This window comes from Mixophyes fleayi, chromosome 4, assembly GCF_038048845.1.
Source record: "Mixophyes fleayi isolate aMixFle1 chromosome 4, aMixFle1.hap1, whole genome shotgun sequence".
Taxonomy (NCBI): Eukaryota; Metazoa; Chordata; class Amphibia; order Anura; family Limnodynastidae; genus Mixophyes; species Mixophyes fleayi.
In genome coordinates this window covers 89,650,807-89,670,432 of record NC_134405.1, presented here as the reverse complement: position 1 = coordinate 89,670,432, position 19,626 = coordinate 89,650,807, and the positions used below count along the sequence as shown (strand labels likewise).

The 19,626-nt window shown below is 37.9% G+C and overlaps 1 protein-coding gene across 3 annotated transcripts in view; it reads left to right on the top strand.

Annotated features, from left to right (window-relative positions):
* Positions 1 to 19,626, top strand: part of ST8SIA2 (ST8 alpha-N-acetyl-neuraminide alpha-2,8-sialyltransferase 2) — a 239,163-nt gene that overhangs the window by 96,956 nt on the left and 122,581 nt on the right. The window contains exon 1 of one of the 3 annotated variants that reach the window (XM_075207718.1): positions 7,556 to 7,650. The exons of the other annotated variants lie outside the window; for them this stretch is intronic. Within the exon in view, the coding sequence (XP_075063819.1) occupies positions 7,616 to 7,650 (35 nt within the window). The 5' untranslated portion in view covers positions 7,556 to 7,615. Of the gene's footprint in view, positions 1 to 7,555; positions 7,651 to 19,626 lie in introns of those variants that run through there. 3 annotated transcript variants of the gene reach the window in all.

The window sequence follows — 19,626 nt, the reverse complement described above, 5'->3', positions numbered from 1 at the left end:
TCAAACTAATAGAGACAGTTAGTGTGTCTAGCATGCCCTGTCACTCTGATTGTCAGATTATTTGGGGTTTTGTAGTCCCATAACAGTTGGAAAGTCATAGTAGACTCACTAAGCTGGAAATAGGAAATAATAGGTTTTTTCTACATCCGACAAATCTCTATATCTAGGGGCAGCGGTCACTTGACTATTGTCATTTACCTGTTATTATTCAGGTTTTTTATAGCTACAACAAGGTAGCGTTATTAATACAGATAACACTATAATTCAACGTTGTGATAAATTCTGATACTAACTAAATGCTGCATAAGTATATATGTTTATACTAAATTATAGTTTATTTAGTAAAAGCTGTAAACATGTTAAATAGAATTTTGACTTTTCAAAATTCTGTGCTGCTACAAGTGTTACTGGCTTAATTTTTAAGTGTACTTTTCCTAATGTCTTGTCATTTTCCTGTCAATTATTAGCAAGAAATCTACCTATATATTATGAAAGCCACTTTGTTCCAGAAATACTATATTTGTTTCTATATTACTTTGTCCAATAACGCTAATGATATTGGATTACTATGAAAATGATAGAGAGGGTACCGTGTCAGCAAGCATTCTAGAAAGAACATATCTTAGCCAGTGTATCTTAGGGGGAACATTTTAAAAGTAATTTCTCCTTTTGAATAACGTACATGCGTTCCACTGCGGAAGTAGAAAGCAGAAGACTCTCTATCTCTCTTTCTCCCTAGAAAATGTCTACGAGGCATCCAAAGCACACATTTCTTTAACTGCCTTTTTACCCATTATCATAGCTCATAAATGTGTACGGCACCTGATTGTAATATATCCTATTTTTAAAGCGCTTTTCATTGATTTATTAATGTACAAAGCAAAAGGGTGCAAGGTTAACAAAATGTATGCAATAATATTTCTTCTATTCTAACGTAAATATATATTAGGTGAGAAATATTGAGAATTGACTTCTCCATAACCTACGAGGAAGCACCAGAGTAATTCCTGGACTCTCCCTTTACTTGCTTCATACACGGTAACTAGTGTGAGACACACCAGAGTTTATTTCAATCCCATCACAATATATATATATATATCTATATCATGCATTTGCAAATATGTGTAAAAGAATTCTTTAAGTAAAGTGCTAGCCACACCCCCACATTACGGTGGCCACTCCCACTTGACAAATGTCCCTCCCACTTAGATGGGGGGCGCCGGTGCCCTGTCTCGCCCAGGGCACTAAAATGTCTAGTTACGGCACTGCCTTGGTGAATACAAATTCAATACCTAAAAAATGCACTGCTTTTGAATTACCTTAATAATACTGATTGGAAGCTTTTGAGGCAAACCAAATGTCATAATATAGGAGGTACAGATATTATAAATCTGAGTAACAGATATTAAAAGTTACTGAGGAATTCAATATGCATCTTTAAACAGAATAGTAATGCAGTAGGAAATCACTTTAATACTATCATTGCTGCTATATACCAGACATAGAGAAACTCACACATTGCATCAACCAGAGTATATTTTAAACCACTATTATAACATTTATCATAGCTTATTATTTGTTTTTTTTCTTTCTATTTAGATCGATTTTATGTTTTGCTGCAAAGTCTTGTATCACCAATTTTAGTATATATAATAGTTAACACACTACAATAGTTTCAAAAAGGAAGGAAAAGAAGAAGATTGTTCACATCAGGCCACTTGTAGTAAGGACTTGTCATAATTTTTGTTTTGTAATACACTATAATGCAAGTATTATTAAACACAGTATGAACGAGAAAGTGTATCCAGCAAGCTAAACCGTTATTTTCACAGCCCTGACACCCCTATCTAATCCCAACCCGTCATCCAGAATGAAAATAAAGAAATAGTTGCCATTTGATATTGAGCATTAACTTCTGTAATTACTGTGAGGATCACTCATAAGCAATTTAGGGTAACTTGGGATAGATGGACGTACATCTGTTTTTTTTTGCATAAGATATGCATTTTCGTACTGCACATTTACAGCAAAATGTCTATGCACACATTCATATCAAGATTTTTGGATAAATGCAACTTACAAGTACTTATACCTGAAGAGGCAGACCAGGGAAGGGAAGTGGTGGGCAGAGTACAGTGTGGGTGTATTCATGTAATTGTGACTCAATTAGATGTGTGCATGTGTGTGTGTGTGTGTGTGTGTGTATATATATATATATATATATATATATATATATATATATATATTCCTATAGATTGTAAGCTTGCGAGCAGGGTTCTCTTACCTCTCTGTCTGTATGTATTACCCAGTATTGTTTTATCAATGTTTGTTTCCAGTTGTAAAGCGCTACGGAGTTTGCTGGCGCTATATAAATAAATGTTGATGATGATATATATATATATGCACATACTATTGAAGAGGAGCGCTACACTCCGTTTCTATCCATCCCCAGTGATCTAGGGACAGTGGCGGATCCAGGGGGGGGGGCGTTTGGGGCGATCGCCCCCCCTACCAGGGGCTTGCTGCTGACAGCTGCACACTGTGCAGGTCCGTTCAGCAGTGACAGTGTGCTGCCCGGCTGCTCTGATTGTGTTTTAAACACAATCAGAGCAGCGGGACAGCACACTGTCACTGCTGAACGGACCTGCACATACTGTGCAGCCGCCGGCAGCCTTTGAACACAGAAAGGGTGCGGGGCCTAAATCGCCCGGGGTAGGATAAATGTCTGGGTCCGCCCCTGTCTAGGGACCAGAAGTGGGGCACCTTCAGGTCCCGGTCGCACAGTGCTACTGCACATAGGCGACCTCTCAGTTGTAGTTCCTGACACTCTGTGACTTCGGTTCCCCACTCTGTGTAGCAGCGTGTGAGCTGCGTATGTGCCTACTATAACAACGTTACTGCACAGATGTGTAGTGTATAGTGTCTGACACCTATTACAGACATCTGCCAATAGGTTCTGCCAATAGGTTATGAGTCAAGCACCCCAAGTGTGAGGAACATATTGAACAGTAGACACAGCTTCAAATCAAAATAAACCACAAGTATTGCAAAGTCTTTTATTTGAATTGAAGTAAAAATGTGTACTCCAAGTGCTAGCATGGCTTTATAAAATTGAAAGACTTCGCTGTGGAGAAGCAGCTAAAGAGTGAAAAATTGTGGAAGGTCACAAGTGATGACCCAAGCTCTGATTATGTGGATAGGGCTGTTGGAACCATTGGCTTGGCTGTAGAACAGCATGTTTATTCTATCATAAAAGGCAAAACGTCAGCCAAAGACCTGTGGGTTGGCCTGCAGACAGCATAAGAAGTTAAAGGTCTCATGAGAAGGATAAACCTTTGTACAGTACCAAGTTAAGTGAATCCAAAGACATTAACAAATAGATTGATAAAATGTTTTTAGTTTCACAGCAAATAATGTCTGTCGGAGCTCAAGTGGATGACGAAGAGTTCCCCATGGCTATGTTAAAGAATTTGATTTTCTTGTAGTGGCATTGGAGTCATGTGCTACCAACTTATCTACAGAGGTCGTAAGGACAAAGCTGTTGCAATTCCAAGAGCGTATATCTGACACTAAGGGGCATATTCAATTGTCATCAGGATTGCCAAAAATCCCACGGTCCGCACACGATTACCAATATTACGGTAATCGTGCGCAGAAAAACATGTAATACAGTAATTTACTCGCTGGATTTCAGCTCGCAGCTCCCTGAGCCGCGAGTTGCTTGGGAGCAGGACGAAGTTGAGATCCAAGCTGAGGGGAAGAGGCAGAGACACAGTTCAAGAGGCAGAGACACAGTTCCAGGGAGCTGAGGGGGTGAGGCAGAGTCACAGTTCCAGGGGGCTGAGGCAGAGTCCAGGGAGTTTCAGATCCAGGGAGAATGCACTAAATAATTTATTTAGAATGCACTAAATGAATGACAGCTAGAATCTGATTGGTTGCTATAGGCAACATCTCCACTTCTTCAAACCCGCAGTTTAGTAAATATACCCCAAGGTCTGGAGTGCAGATGTGGCACGAAAAACAACCATGTTAAAAACAACGAGTCAGCTTTGAAAGTTGCAGATAACCATAGAAAGGACTTTTGGCACATTTTGTAGCCACCAGACACTTCAGTAGTAACAAACACGGGTTTACTTCACCAAGTAAGTGTGATTCCATCACAGTCAAAGAGATCGGAGACAAAATCCTAACAGCAGCGGAAGTCCGGACAATTACAGTCTGCCTAAGGATAAAAGCTAAAACTTTAATTACAAATATTGAAAAAGTTTTGTTTGCACCAAATTTGGAACTCAGTTGATTGCCATAAGTGTTCTAGAAACACAAATGTTACAAAGTAGAATTCACAGAAGGCAAGTGCATTGTGCAAAATAAAAGAGGGATTGTAATAACGACAGCTACCCATTGCCAGCAACTATATGTCTTAGACACTGAGGAGTGTTATTCAATGGCTACTTCTGATTCAAGTCAGTCTATGAAACTGTGGCACAATTGTTTATTGTTTATGATATCTTGAATATGATGATGTGGAGAAACTTCTGAATGGGATGGTAACAGGAATGACTAATCCTGCTAAACCAATTTGTGAGAGTTGCCTCAAAGGTAAATAAACCAGACAACCTTTCCTAAAGTCAGCGATAAGAGCTGAGGCATTATTAGCATTGGTGCACACATATGTATGTGGTCCTATGGAGAGTCAATCAGTGGTTAATGCTACCCTGCGTATTATGGCAGGGAGACCCCACACTGTGGGTTCCCCTGCTATAGTGCTACCAAACCCAGCTGGCACACTCTAGTGCTGGTTCTAGTAAAATCGTCGGGACCCCACGCTTTTTGCCCCCCCCTGATTTTGCTAGTACCAGCCTAGAGTAAATCGGATTGGGGAGCGGGGGAGGAGGAGCTGTCACACACTTTTTTTTTTTAACCCTTTGTGTGCAACCTTTATTAAGGTTAATGCATGTATTTTTTCTTGTAATTGACATCACTAGGCAAGTGGGGGTGTTGAAGAGGAGCGCTATACTCAGCCTTGGCGCATCCTTGGTGGTCTAGGGACTGGAAGTGGTGCGCCGCTGGATCCCGGTACACATATTCTGTATCCAGTACAACAGTAACTTCAGTGTATTTTGTTATAGTAAACTAACGTTCCTGGTTAAGTTACTAACGTGTGACCTTACATCCTTCTCATATTCTGTTAACACCTATTACAGACATCTGCCAATAGGTTCTGCCAATATTTACGCCTATTTGGATGTATGTTGCTTGCAGGTGCTGGGGGGCTGGTGCAATCATAAGCAATGATGGTGATGAGTATCAGCAGCACTCTCTAGCCACTTCTGATTGGCTGATTGCATATTGGACCCTCAAGCTGCTGGAATTTAAATGATTAGCATTGCAGCTAAATTATATTAAGTTGTGGGCATCTATTTTCACTACTTAATTGGCATTTTCATTTTTAATAAATTAATGTTATCCATTTCTTATATGATCTTCTAAACTTTTCACCACATGTGAAAAACAGTAGTGTTTATATATAGTGCATAGTATAACAATTATTACATTTATATTTATATAATGAAGGGCAACATTCAGTTAAACACCTGCTACTTCTACATGACTTTATTACATTGAAAGTATGTGAGCAGCATAACTATTGTATTAAATGTCATTAGTCACAACTTTACTATATATCATCAACATCATCAACATTTATTTATATAGTGCCAGCAAATTCCATAGCGCTTTACAATTGGGAACAAACATTAATAAGACAATACTGAGTAATACATACAGACAGAGAGGTAAGAGAACCCTGCTTGAAAGCTTACAATCTATAGGACAATGGGAGTTAGAAACACAAGGGCATGTGCTACATCATATTGCACAATGGACCAGCCAGACTGCAAAGGTAAAAGTACTGAGTGGGCTGTGTGTGTTGCAATGTTGGTCAGAAGGTTGTTGTCTTGCATTAGCAGTGTAGAGGATGGTAATAGGGTAATCTAGGGAAATTAAGATGATGGTTGAGGAATATCATAACCTTGTCTGAAGAGTGGGTTTTCAGTGAACGCTTGAAGGTTTGAAGACTATATATGTATGTGTGTGTGTATAATATATACATATATATATATATATATATATATATATATATACACATATATATATATATATATATATATATATATATATATATATATATATATACATAAATATAAATATATATATATATATATATATATATATATATATATATATATATATATATACATAAATATATATATATATATATATATATATATATAAATTGTTTCTCAATTTTTATTGCCCACTTTACACTGGTTTTCTGGTTATCTTTTTATTGGTTCTATATATGTAAATGGATGCTGGAGACCTTCTGGATCCATGAAATTTTGGACTATATTACTACTCCTTACTCCTTGATGATTTGGCAGTGGTCATACATATAATTTCTGATCTACTATAATGTTCCTAAATTCAATAAGGCATCTAACAGCTCTGCCTTCTCCTTCTGACATCTCATTTCTGGGATAAACTACTTGAGTCACTTAAATCCGCCACCTGCTTATGATATTTTAAAACTTATAACACTAGACTCTAGAAGCACGATTGTGGTAGTAATGCTTAGTGCCTACTGTCAGTAACAGATCACAATTGTCTATGATATACCAAGGATATACTTAAAAAAAGAGAAGTGACTCTCAATGTAGTTTTTCCTGGTAAAGTACTTTATAAATATATAATCTGACCTATACCTTAACCCTAACACTTAGATTACAGCATGTAATGCTATTGTAGTGAAACAGACAATAAATCCAAGGTTGCAGATTGTCCTCATTCATTGAGATCTCTGTACATAACTCTTTGTAAAATGAATGTATTATTATTATTATTATTATTATTATTATTATTATTATTATTATTATTATTATTTTATATGTTTTAAGAAGTAATGGGAGACACCTTAAGATGGGCAATTAAACAGTCATTAACCCTTTTAGTACTCAAGCTGATGGGAAAGTATTGCCAGCTTTGTTTATAGCAATGAAATGGCCTAAAAGACGTCCCTGAATTTATATCAGCCTTGCGATGTTCTTCTCAGCTGAGAAAACACATTACTCTGCTCTCTCTATTTTGTGGTGATTTACACCATCGCAGCACTATTTTGTGTACAGCTTAAAAATGACAGCAATTTAAATAAACCGTAGAATCCGATCCATGTCTGTAACCTTCACTCCGTGTACAGAGTGCAGTAAATTGAAGAAGCACAAGGTTGACAGCATTATTTAGAAAAACATATTTTTGTTGCCTGGAGGCGGCATCAATGCCAACCAAATGCTGGATTCACTTATCTCCCAATTCGCATATAATGTGCTGGCCTATTACTTGAACCTGTTTTATGGCTTTTCTGGAAGTGATCCATGATGCAGATATTAGATATAACTTTATAAATAGGAAGGCAGGAGATTGAAGGAACAGATGCAGAAACTGGTATCTGAAAGTCTGCAGCTTGTCTCAGGTGGAGGGGGGGTGTAAGCAGGGCTCCCAGAATTATCAGCAGAGCTGGACTCTCCCGAGTGCTACCGTTCATTGCAATTCTATATTTATGGCAATAGTTTATTTCATGGAGCGGAGAAACAGGTAAAATATCATGTAGAGAAATTGGACTATTCCTTTTAGCACAATGATTTAGGAAAAGAAAAGGGCAATGCTAGAAATTTCACTTTATAGCAGGCCTGATGCAACTAATTGTCGTGAACATAGAGAACTTACAGTTATATATAAGGGTTAACCCATCACATAATTGTGGGGAATATGGCCGAAATCATAACTGCAGTGTAAATATGGTATATCAAATGAATCCATTGATAAGTTGAGCTACTAAAGTGTGAAGTCAGAAAGTCTGTTGTGTGTGTATTCGGTGACTCTACACATCCCAATGTGAGAAGATAGCAGTGTCACCTGTGGCAGCTTCAAAAAAACCCTGCTGTGAGCTATATCCTGACACAATTTAGGTTTTGGACACCTGAATTGACATCCTTGCAGCCAAAGACAGCATTGGAAGGCCTATACAGGTATATAGAAATATGAGCTTCAAAGGAAAATTTCTTCATAGTTCATATTTTGGGAAATCGGGGTGCCATTCCATACCGAGTAGCAGAAATCACACCAGGGTTCTGAATGACAAGTGCTGACAGTATCCGGGAAGAGCTATAATCACATGTCTGTAGGAAAGGTATGTCACATTGTAATAATTTCCTCATGTTTGGTATTTAAATGTGCGGGAGATTATGACCGGTTTATTGAAGGGGGAGTTGTGTCTCTGGGATATATCTGTGAATAATTACCAAAGGTAAAACTTTTGGAATAGTTTTTTTTGTGAGCAAACTATAGTGACATCCCTGCCCCCCTATTAGCATTTAACACTGCCCCTGTGAAGGCCGTCCCATTTCATTTTGCTTAACAAAACCTGTGTTGGGAAGGGACAAATTGTTCGTCTTTTGGGAAAATCAATCCACATTGATAAGCTGTCCATCTTCCTAGCCAATTTCCCATGGCACATATTATACAACTCATGTAAGTTATACTCTGAATGTAACCCTTTTTATTTTAAACTGTTTTTTTATATCTGAATGCCCTGTACCTTTGTATATTAAATCCATAAATTTAGTAACTTGCGTCCTTGATACTCTAACAAATCCATTAGCCTGTGAAGAAGAATATAGCTCGGCCAAGTTAACCCTTTGAATGCCGGTGTGTGATTTGTTGATACATTTGATTAACAAGCTTAGTGTGTGCTTGCATGTACATTTGTGTAACAGTCTGGAGATGTGAAGAGTTAACCCTTTGTTTGCTAGTGTGGGTCTTGCTAGTCTGTGGGTTGCCAGAAGTCTTGTGTGCCAGTGTGGGACAGTATATTGGGGTCCTATTGCCCGTTTTCAATAGGTGGTGGCAAAACTGAAGTGTGTAGGGGTATGAGAGCATGGTGTTGGGGCAATTTAGTAGGTCTATAACCTGTGTGATAGGTAGAGAGAGACTGTGGGCTGGATTCGTGTGTAACCTCATACAGCAAACACCCCAAAGTCACGGCAGCTGGGAGCGTGTTCGTGACACTCGTAAAGAATTTATACCTCACAACTGACCCTTTTTTAGAGGCAATACTTGGGACTAGGGGATAGCCTGTCTGCTATCCTTATCATACATCCCAACTTTTACAGTGGGAGAAGCAGGCCAAATTTGCTCACTTCATGGCAGTGTGTACACACAGTGTGTTTTTGGGACAAAACTGTCTTGATTGGGATGGTGGGATAGAGCCTTCATATCAGGAATGTCACATACATGCCGCTTTACATCTGCCAAATTTCAGAGATTCATCGTAGTCCTCTGATTCCCAACTGAAAGAAAATACATTTTTTGCTGATAGTGTTGTGTCTGCATGCTTTGCAGTGACAATAGCTTGTGTTTTTTTTTGTTTTATTTTTGTTTTTGTGAATGGTAAGGGTCTTAAGGTGGCTTGGCACCAGTGGGTCTTTCCTGTGTACTTTGTGTGATCTACCAGTTATATATTCATCCTTTTTGAGGATGTGCCAGTGTTACTCTAGTACTTTTCTAGTTTTGAAGCTGTCTTTGTTGCATTGCCTTTGTTTGTATTTGGGTAGATTTTAGATTTAGGTTTGTGTTGTGTTTCACTTAAAAATATATCACAAATAAACATGAACCAAAATAATCTAAAATTATCTGAATATACTCGAGCTTCAGTGTGCTCTTTCTTTTGGAGACTCTGTGATTCTGCTGGAATCCATATATATCTCCAGAATATATAAAACAGAGAAAAACAGTAATATAGTAAAATAATTTTTCTTCCTATTCATTTTTATTGCACTTACTTTCAAGTCTTGAGCAATCAGTTTCAAACACAAAATGATGGTGTTATTGTGCTCCCAGAATAATTCTGCAGCAGGATATACCCTCAAGTGTTAATTCTCCAGCACATATACCATTCAGTGACGAGATAAAATAAACAAATATTGCACCCTTTTGAGAAATTAATTAAAATGTTTTTCTAATATGTACAGTCCCAAAGATTGATGATACATCAGCATTACAGTGTATATCAATCCCCTATTATAGTTATGCAGTTAGGCCTATTGGAAATTTGCTTTAAAAATGCAGTGAACATGCACCTGCATCCTATATAGTTATTTTATGGGAAACTTTTGATATTGCACAATTAATTTTCCAATGTGCCTTAATAAGGTGTAGCTATTAGTCGATACATACTGGGGATAGAGAATGGGAACTGTAGGACTCCACCGGCTTTCATTACCTTCTGGGGCAACTCTGTTTGTTCCCTCGCTCAAAAGCCACAACCAGTACCAGGCTATGACAGGCTCGGCTGGCCACATTAACAGAGAAACCTGCAGCATGAGTCCCAATGCCATAATGTGACACAGCCCCAGTCTGTTCCTGGGGAAATGACCTGCAAAAAAGCAGCCCTATCCTCCCAACACCCATGTACAGTGTGTTTGTTGCGATGATAAAGTGTTAAATGATTGAGAAAAAAAAACATTTTGTGGCACTTGTAGAACCCCATCATCAATTACAAGCTAGCAGTACTGTCATTTACTGACCTAAAAATTAGGAAGCTGCTTTGATTGGTTAGCTGTGGCTAGAACCCACGTGGGATTTAAAGAAACTGTTTTAGACACATTTAACATGCTATATTGAGTTGTGCATACGAGAATATACACATAATTGTGTCTTTTTTTAATTCATTTTAGGATGTGCTCAATCACAGCATCAAACTCTTTATTCGCCTCTGCAGCCACTGTATAGAACTGTGCGCTCCTGCTCATTTTTCTGTCAACTAGTATTCTTACATCTGTTTCCATATCTGTTATCCCCCATTGTATCTAAATTAATGTTCAAGTAGCATAGTTAGTATATTGCCTAGGTGCATAAACCTACATTTATGTACATTAAATTACATTTGCCATTTTACAGCCAAGTTTTGCCATTTTTTTCTAAATCGTTCAGAAGCAAGTTACCATCCTGGTAATTGGAAATAATGATCAACTACTAAACTTAGTTCCTTTAGCAAATGTGGATGGAAGCTCTTGTCCAAGTTTTCTATTTGTTATTGTATTACTTTTCTTATTTTATCATTTAATGGATTAATATTTTCTGGTTTATTTTTGGGGCTGTTTATACACTTGAAAAACATTTAGGGATTAGAGTGCAAAAATAGTACAATGTGGACAACCCTCTCTTGCGCCCAGTTTGTTCAGGGAAGACCTGAGTCCCAACTCTCTTGCACCCCATTTTTTAATTATTTACATTAATGAATTCCAACTTGTGTTAGATGAGTCCCCAGGTGTGTCAAGGCTGCTAGTGCTTGGGAAAGACTTGCTGTGTGTAGATATGCCTAGGGCCCATGCATAGCATTTGATCATGTTAGGACTGGCCAGAATGGGATGTGATGGGGTTAGTTGATCCAGCTATTGCAATATGTGGAACTAATATTCCCTGTGTCTAATATAGAAAGGTAGTTATAACAGTCTTAAATGTGCATTTGGTTAAAGCAGAATACCCATGTTCCTTGTTTTATTTATATAGAAATCAACAAGCAGTAGCAATATAGTCCAAGCTTTCATGGATCTAGAAGGTCTCCAGCATCCATTTACATATATAAAACCAATAAAAAGAAAACCTTCTGTGCAAAGTGGATACAGGTTCCTAAGGAGACTGTATTGTAAAAATGGCAGTAACAGGTATTATAACTTTTACCCCAGTCCAGGAAAGCAGACAGAGTCCAGGGATCAAGCAGAGATCAGACAAACAAATCGAAATAGCCAGGAGTCAGTTCAAAAGGTCAGGGCAACAGGCAAAACAGCGGGGTCCAAGGTATGAGTTCAATTCCCGACCATGGCCTTATCTGTGAGGAGTTTGTATGTTCTCCCCGTGTTTGCGTGGGTTTCCTCCGGGTGCTCCGGTTTCATCCCACACTCCAAAAACATACTGGTAGGTTAATTGGCTGCTAACAAAATTGACCCTAGTCTGTCTGTCTGTCTGTGTGTGTGTTAGGGAATTTATACTGTAAGCCCCAATGGGGTAGGGACTGATGTGAGTACAGCGCTGCGGAATTAGTGGCGCTATATAAATAAATGTTGATGATGATGGACTGTGAAAAATCTCTTCCCAATATCGCATCAAACCCCAACCTACGAACTAATCCCATAGTGACTACCATGTGGACACACTTAGTTTCTAAGTACACTTCAGTGGTAACATAATGTCGGGTATGCCCTTGTATACAGCTTACCCTAACAGTTTTCCCTGAACGTTTTAGGGGGTTCTCCACCTCAGTTTTTACAAGAGAAACCACACAACCAGAATCTAGTAGAGCCTTGACTCGTTTGCCTTCTACAGTAATACTACACATTTGTTTGTCCGTCTACCTCTGGCAGTCTTCAGTGCAGGCTAACTGGGCAAATGAAGATACTCAATGCAATTTACATAAGCATTATCACATTGCATTGATTAAACAAGGACAATTAGCAACAATATGGCATCATATTTAAAACATATGACCACATATTTATCACTGCTCATATGAGGAAGGAACCTTCTTGGCATAACTGGCCTATCTCCAGGTTCTGAGCCTAACGTCTCAGTATGATTCAGTTCATTCCACTGCCCAGCACCTTTTTTCCCTGGAACAGTCTTACCAGAATCCACTGGGGATCACTGTTGCGGAACTAGGGGCTGGGGGAGAGTACTCATCAGTTCTTCTGTTGCCACACACATTGTGTGTACCACTTTCAGTGGAGCAGTAGACAAGGACAGGAACTCATCTTCCTGAAGCAGCTGACTTTTCTGTCCCTTCAACTGCTGCAGAAGTAGGTTTATAATATTCACGGTCTGCATCAGCTTTTGGAGAACATTACTAACTTCCTGGATTCTTTTGACTTGGAGCACTAAAAACTGCTTCACAGTGTATTGAATAAATTTAGTCTTGTACTGACGGTCTTTTTGAATTTTGGACAACTCTGATAGAGTTTTTGAGGTTTGTTCCCTGAGATTTAACTTAATTTTCTTTTTCACTTACAGACTTTTGCTGTAGTGATATCTTGATTGCAGTCTAGGAACAAGAATGTATTGACTCTTGTAGTTATTTTGAGAAGCTCGCTCTTCTGACTGTGCTGCCTGGGTTAAGAATGTTTCAGCACCCAGCTTATCATGCTGGATCTTTAACTTTTCATACTGAGTCTTGGATTGCCTTCCAACATTTTAAACCTGGGATTTTCTCTTGTATATCTGTAACTTTGGCCTCAAGTAGTTTTTCTGGAGAGTTTCCATTCCATTCTTCATTTTTGCTGCTCCTTCTTTTGCACTCTGACATTCACTTTGACTTGTATTCTCAGCCACATTTACCCTTGCAATATCAATATTCAAATTTCCAATCCCTTCAGTGAGCTGCTGTGCTTGGGCCCTCCAAAGTCTTACATCTTCATCAAGGAACTTGTTTTCCACTTGCAGCAACCCACTTTTCTCCCTGAGTTCAGAGTTAAATTCTTGCAATGGCAATATATTTCAAGTTTCCGTATCTTAACTTGAGGTTGCTGTAGGTGATGATCCAGTTTCTCTTTATATTGGCCGATTGTCTTTGCAGTTATCTGAATTTTTTCACGCTCTGAATTCAAACTATCTTGTAGCTCATTGATTTCTCTCCCGATGTGCTCTGCTGATATCTTAAACATTCAACTTGTGTAACTTCAAATCTTGTTTCAGCAGCTTGTTATTCTCGTCTCACATATCTGGGAATTTCTATGTCAGGCGCCGCTCGGCGGCCGCCTGCCCGTCCGTATAGCGCGTCTGGTTGCCTAGCAACCAGGCGCGTCACTTCCGCTCGGCCCGCCGGCTACAGACCTGGAAGCGTTCCCATTGCCAGGCAACGGGACGCTGCATGAAGGTAGCGCTACGGCGCTAAAGTATGACAAGCGCTACGGCGCTGAAACTATGACAGCATTACAGGTGCTGAGGCTATTGGCAAGCAGGTCCTTTCCTGTCCTCCAGCGTTCCAGTGTTCCTGTGATTGTCTGTCTCCTGACCTTTTGCCTGTCTCCAGACTATTGCCGTATTGCCTGTGACAATTGTGCCCCGGATTGCCTTGACTACCCTTTTGGATCTCCCTTTTGTACCTCGCTGTCAGAACGTTACTAACCTGGCTTGACTCACTACCCCTTTGGATTCTCCTTGTGTACCTGCATTGCCCTCACCATTGCCGAACCGGCCTGTCGGACATTTCTCTTGTGCTTCGCTATCTGACTAGTGGAAGGACCGCGATCTGCGTGTTCCCTGCAGCTGAGTCCATACCTCCTTGCGGGGGTCCCTGGTGAACACCAGGGGCACGTTAGACTCCGCACCTTCCTCCGAGTTGTGCCAATGATAGCAGGTACGCTATACTAGTCGTGACATTCTATGACTTGCTCCTGAGACTTTCCTTCCTCACTGAAATATATATTGAGTGCTCCCTCTTGAACATAGCTCACCATTTTACTGAGGGCTTCACGGACTTGGTACTGTTACCTTCGGTTCACATCAATACCCAACTGTTGTTGCCTGCGGGATTCTTCAATATCCAACTGCTGAACCCTGGTGGCTGCCTGCTGAGCCACAGTAGCTAGTAGCAATACCTCAATGCTAGGGCACCATAACAGTCATTGTTCCATATCCAAAATAAATGGTTATTTGGCCCTCCTCACATACATGGACAATACACAAACAAAGATGCAGCCAAGAAATCATCCAAAAGATAAAAACAAACCTGGGAGATGAATCAAGGGATGGTTTCACACAGTAAATAAAAATAAATAAAAAATTATTTATTACAATAAATCAATGCAAGAATAAAATAACTAAACCATAAAAAATGCAATCATACAATCTGGACAATGATTGCAACAGATAATAATATAAATAAAGCGCAACCAAATATCTAATGAATACCTAAAAGATCTTTAAATGTGTATCACTGTGAGCCCACAGAAAAAAGGCATTCAGTTTAAGAAATGTAGCATTAATCTTTATCCAAAGCAAATTAAATGAATATATCCAGCCAGACAAAGATGAATCAAAATAAATGTATAGAAGAGCATATCCCACTGCCGGCAAGAGAAACCCACTTCATTGATAATCGTTAGTTTCTCAAGGAAGTAATGAAAAATATTAGGTTATCCAAATTTCACCACTAACTACTCCAAAAAAGAAAAGCCTAATGGTATATGAACAAATGCAGAAATACTTCTAAATCACTGATAGACCCATGATGAAGGCTCCGTCCTCACTGGAGGGTGCTCCAAGTCCTATTAAGCTCTATGCGCATGTGTAGAATGGTGAGACTAGCTACCCAATAACTGTGAAGTATGATCTCCGCTTATGCCTCTGGTGCAGTGTCGAACTCGCGTTGTAGCAAAATCCGCACAAACACGTTGAAACCGAAAAAAGTTTCAAAAATTGTGGACACTGGGGTTCCAGTTACCTCGTGAGAGCGCTCAAGCAAAACAGTTCAAATGGATTCTCTGAAACAGTTAAATCCCTGACGCATTTCATTACATCCAAGTAAATTCATCAGAGGGAGATCTAATTGTCTCATATGTTCCCTGAGACTTTTTATAGACCAAGAGCTCATTAGTGATTGCTAAAACAGCTGTAAATCGACCAATTAAATTCCAATAAAAATAAACTGTATGAGACAAACAAAAATATAAAATACCATAATATGCTTTGCCTTTTACTATCGAGCCAAATCTCCATAGTTAATCTAACATAACTTTAAAAGCATAGCACATTAAGAAGCTATGCAACACATTCCTGGATGTAACACTCTTATATGCAATAAGGGAGGAGGAGCAACAGTAACCTACAGTAAAACCCCAATAAATTATAACCATAAATGTATTAGAGAAATAGAGAAGAGAGATAACAACTAAATAAAAATACTATACTTGATATAATTGTAGAAAATAAATGTTGTGACAGAAAAATAAATAAAATAAAAATTTAGAATTAACATAAAAATAAATGAAAATAAAAATATTAATAATAAAAATAAAATAAATAAATATAAAATAACATAAGACACATAATTGAACCTTGAAAAACAAGAGCATAGGAACATAGATAGATATGACCCACCTACGGACTATGGCATACACAATTGGACGAAGGAATTATCAAAAAAAATTATTAAACTCTAAACCTTCACTGAGCCCATCTGTATGGATGGTATTAAATTGATGAATCCAATATACTTCTTGTTTGATAATTGTATCTGTCACCTCCCGTCTCAGTGATGTTAACATGCTCAACTTACACAACAGACAGATATCTTTTGGTATCTGTTAAGAATATTACTTCTATGTTCAGTGAACCTTCTTTTCAGAGACCTGGTGGTTCTACCAATGTACTGAAGAGAACAACTGCATTGTAATAAATAAATTACAAACTTAGTATTGCAATTGATGAAGCCTCTGATGGTAAATTTCTTATTATTGTTAGTAGAAAAGAGTTATTTTGTTCTATGGTTAATATATCTACAAGTAATACAATTAAATATGGCACATTTAAAGGTGCCACATATAGGTATAGACAACCATTTAGACATTATCTTCATTTCAGAATCGGGGGTAATTTCTTGAACCACTTTTTTCATAAAAACTTGGATGCAGTATATTTTTTAGGTTATTAATTTTCTTAAAAATAATTCTAGGTTTTGCCAGAAGCAAAGATCGTGGGACCGGATCTTTTTTTTAAATTGTATAGTTTTTGTATACTATCTTTTTGATTTGGTGAGAAGAATCATTAAACTTGGAAATAAATGCTAAATCTTAATTATAATGTTCTTTTAGTCCTACATATCTATCACTTTTGGTATGAAGAAGTAAACTACGGTCCATTAACATTACTTAACTATAGGCCTTCTCTGAAATCACCTTTGAATAACCTCTTTCTTTAAATAAATCTATTATATCTCTAGCTTGATTATCAAATGTGTCTGTTTTGGAGTAATTACGTTTCAAATGCATAAGTTGACCTTTAGGTATATTTCTCTTCCAAGAGACATAATGTGCACTACTATAGTGTAAATAATTATTTGAATCCACTTTCTTTTTATATGTAAATGTTTCAATCTTAGTGCCCTTGGAGACCAAAGTCAGATCCAAAAAACCTATGGAAACTTTATTCTAATTATATGTAAATTTCAAATTGAAAGGATTAAGATTAAGTTGAGCGACAAAATGTATTGCTGATTGTTCGTTCATCTCCCCGCCAGATAATAAATTTATCATCAATATAGCACCCATAGAGGACCAGGTTCGCACCAAGCTTGCCACCCCGCATGTGCTCTTCCTCGAACGCACCTACATAGAGGTTGGTGTAATGGTGCAAACCTGGTCCCCATGGCAGTACCCATCACCTGTAAAAAATACCATCAAAGAGAAAATAGTTGTGAGTTAAAATGAAAATAATAGAATCCAATATGAATTTCTGATGTGGAACCGGAAGATTCCTCCGGATTAAAAACACCTTTGTAATGGTTTTTATCCCTAATTCGTGTGGGATGTTAGTAAAAAGAGATTGTACGTCCACAGTCAAGAAGCCATAGTCCTCTTGTCCTACTATATCTCTAGTTAGTTGATATGTAGAGTCCCGAATATAAGATTTTTAAGAACATACCAGTGGCTGTAAATAATAATCAACTTATAAGGATAAATTAGAAGTGAGGAATCCCAAACCTGAAATAATAGGATAACCAGGAGGTGCAACAAGTTATTTGTGTATTTGAGGAAGGTGATAATAAATGGGGATGACTGGGAAGGGAATGAACAAAAATCTCCATGTTTCTCTGGAGATGACTCTGGTCACCAGGGCATCATTCAACATGTCCTTCAGTTGATGCTGTTATATTAAACTTGGATTACTGGAAAGTTTGGAATAGAAATTAACATCAAGGCGTTGTCTATAAGTGTCAAGTTTGTAATCTGTCAAAAAAAAAAACACCTTTATCTGCTTCTTTAATAATAATTGATGTATCTGATTGTAAAGCCTTTAAAGAATTTCTCTCACTTCTCCTCAGATTACTGTATCTCCTACCAGGTTTATCGCATAATGACTTAAAATTGTAATATGTCAGCTTATAGAAGCAATCAATGCTAGGACCTTTGTCTTTTGTAGGAAACAATTTGTACCAACACCTAAATCTATTAAATTCTTCTGTATTACTCTTGTGTGCTGATTGAGTGATATTGAAAAGAGAAATACTATCAGAGGAAGAAACCATATTTTCAACCTGTAAACCTTCCAAAATAGGCAAAGCAACATCATCATCCTCATCAAGAAGAATAGGTATAGCCAACTCTTGTTTCTTTTTTATATCTTTTAGGGCAAAATACTTCTTACGGTATAGTGATCTAATAAACCTATTTAGTTCTACAAATAACTCAAATATATTGGGCCTTGATGAAGGAGCAAATTTTAGGCCCTTACTTAATAGAGAAATCTCTAATGTAGATAATACTTGATCAGATAAATTAAAAATACATTTGGGGGTTAATGAGGCCTTCATTTGTTTAGATGTCCTAATTCATTTACCTTCTCTTTCACCTCTGGATTTTCTCTGAAACTTTTCGGTGTCTCTGGGATTAATAATTGAAACCGATTCGAAAGTGAGAACCTCCTTTCCCAAGGGGCTCTTTTCTCTAAAAAAGGCTGTCTATGAGTATCCCTGATCTTAGGTCTGTTCCAAAAATCTCTGATTCTGGAGGGTGACACTTCTGTGCTACTATTCTTGGTTTATTTATTTTTATGTCACAACATTTATTTTCTATAATTATATCAATTACAGTATTTTTATTTAGTTATCTCTTTTCTATATTTCTCTAATACATTTATGGTTTTAATTTATTGGAGTTTTACTTTCTTTTTTATCTGTAGCATAAAGGCTGGATTAATGGTTACTGTTGCTCCTCCTCCCTTATTTCATATAAGAGTGTTACATCCAGAAATGTGTTGCATAGCTTCTTAATGTGTTATGTTTTTAAAGTTATATTTGATTAACTATGGATATTTGGCTCAATAGTAAAAGGCAAAGCATATTATGGTTTTTTTTATATTTATGTTTGCCTCACACAGTTTATTTATATTGGAATTTAATCGGCCGATTTACAGCTGTTTTAGCAATCACTAATGAGCTCTTGGTCTATAAAAAAAAATCTCAGGGAACCTATGAGACAATTAGATCTCCCTCTGATGAAATTACTTGGATGTAATGAAATGCGTCAGAGATTTAACTTTTTCAGAGAATCCATTTGGATTGTTTTGCTTGAGCGCTCTCACGAGGTAACTGGAACCCCAGTCAACTTTTTTCGGTCTCAACATGAGTGTTTGTGCGGATTTTACTACATCGTGAGTTCAATGCTGCATCGGAGTCCTAAGCGACGGTCATGCTTCGCGGTTATTGGCTAGTTAGCCTCACCATTCTACACATGCGCATAGAGCTTACTAGGACTTGGAGCACCCTCCAGTGAGGACGGAGCGTTCATCACGGGTTTATCA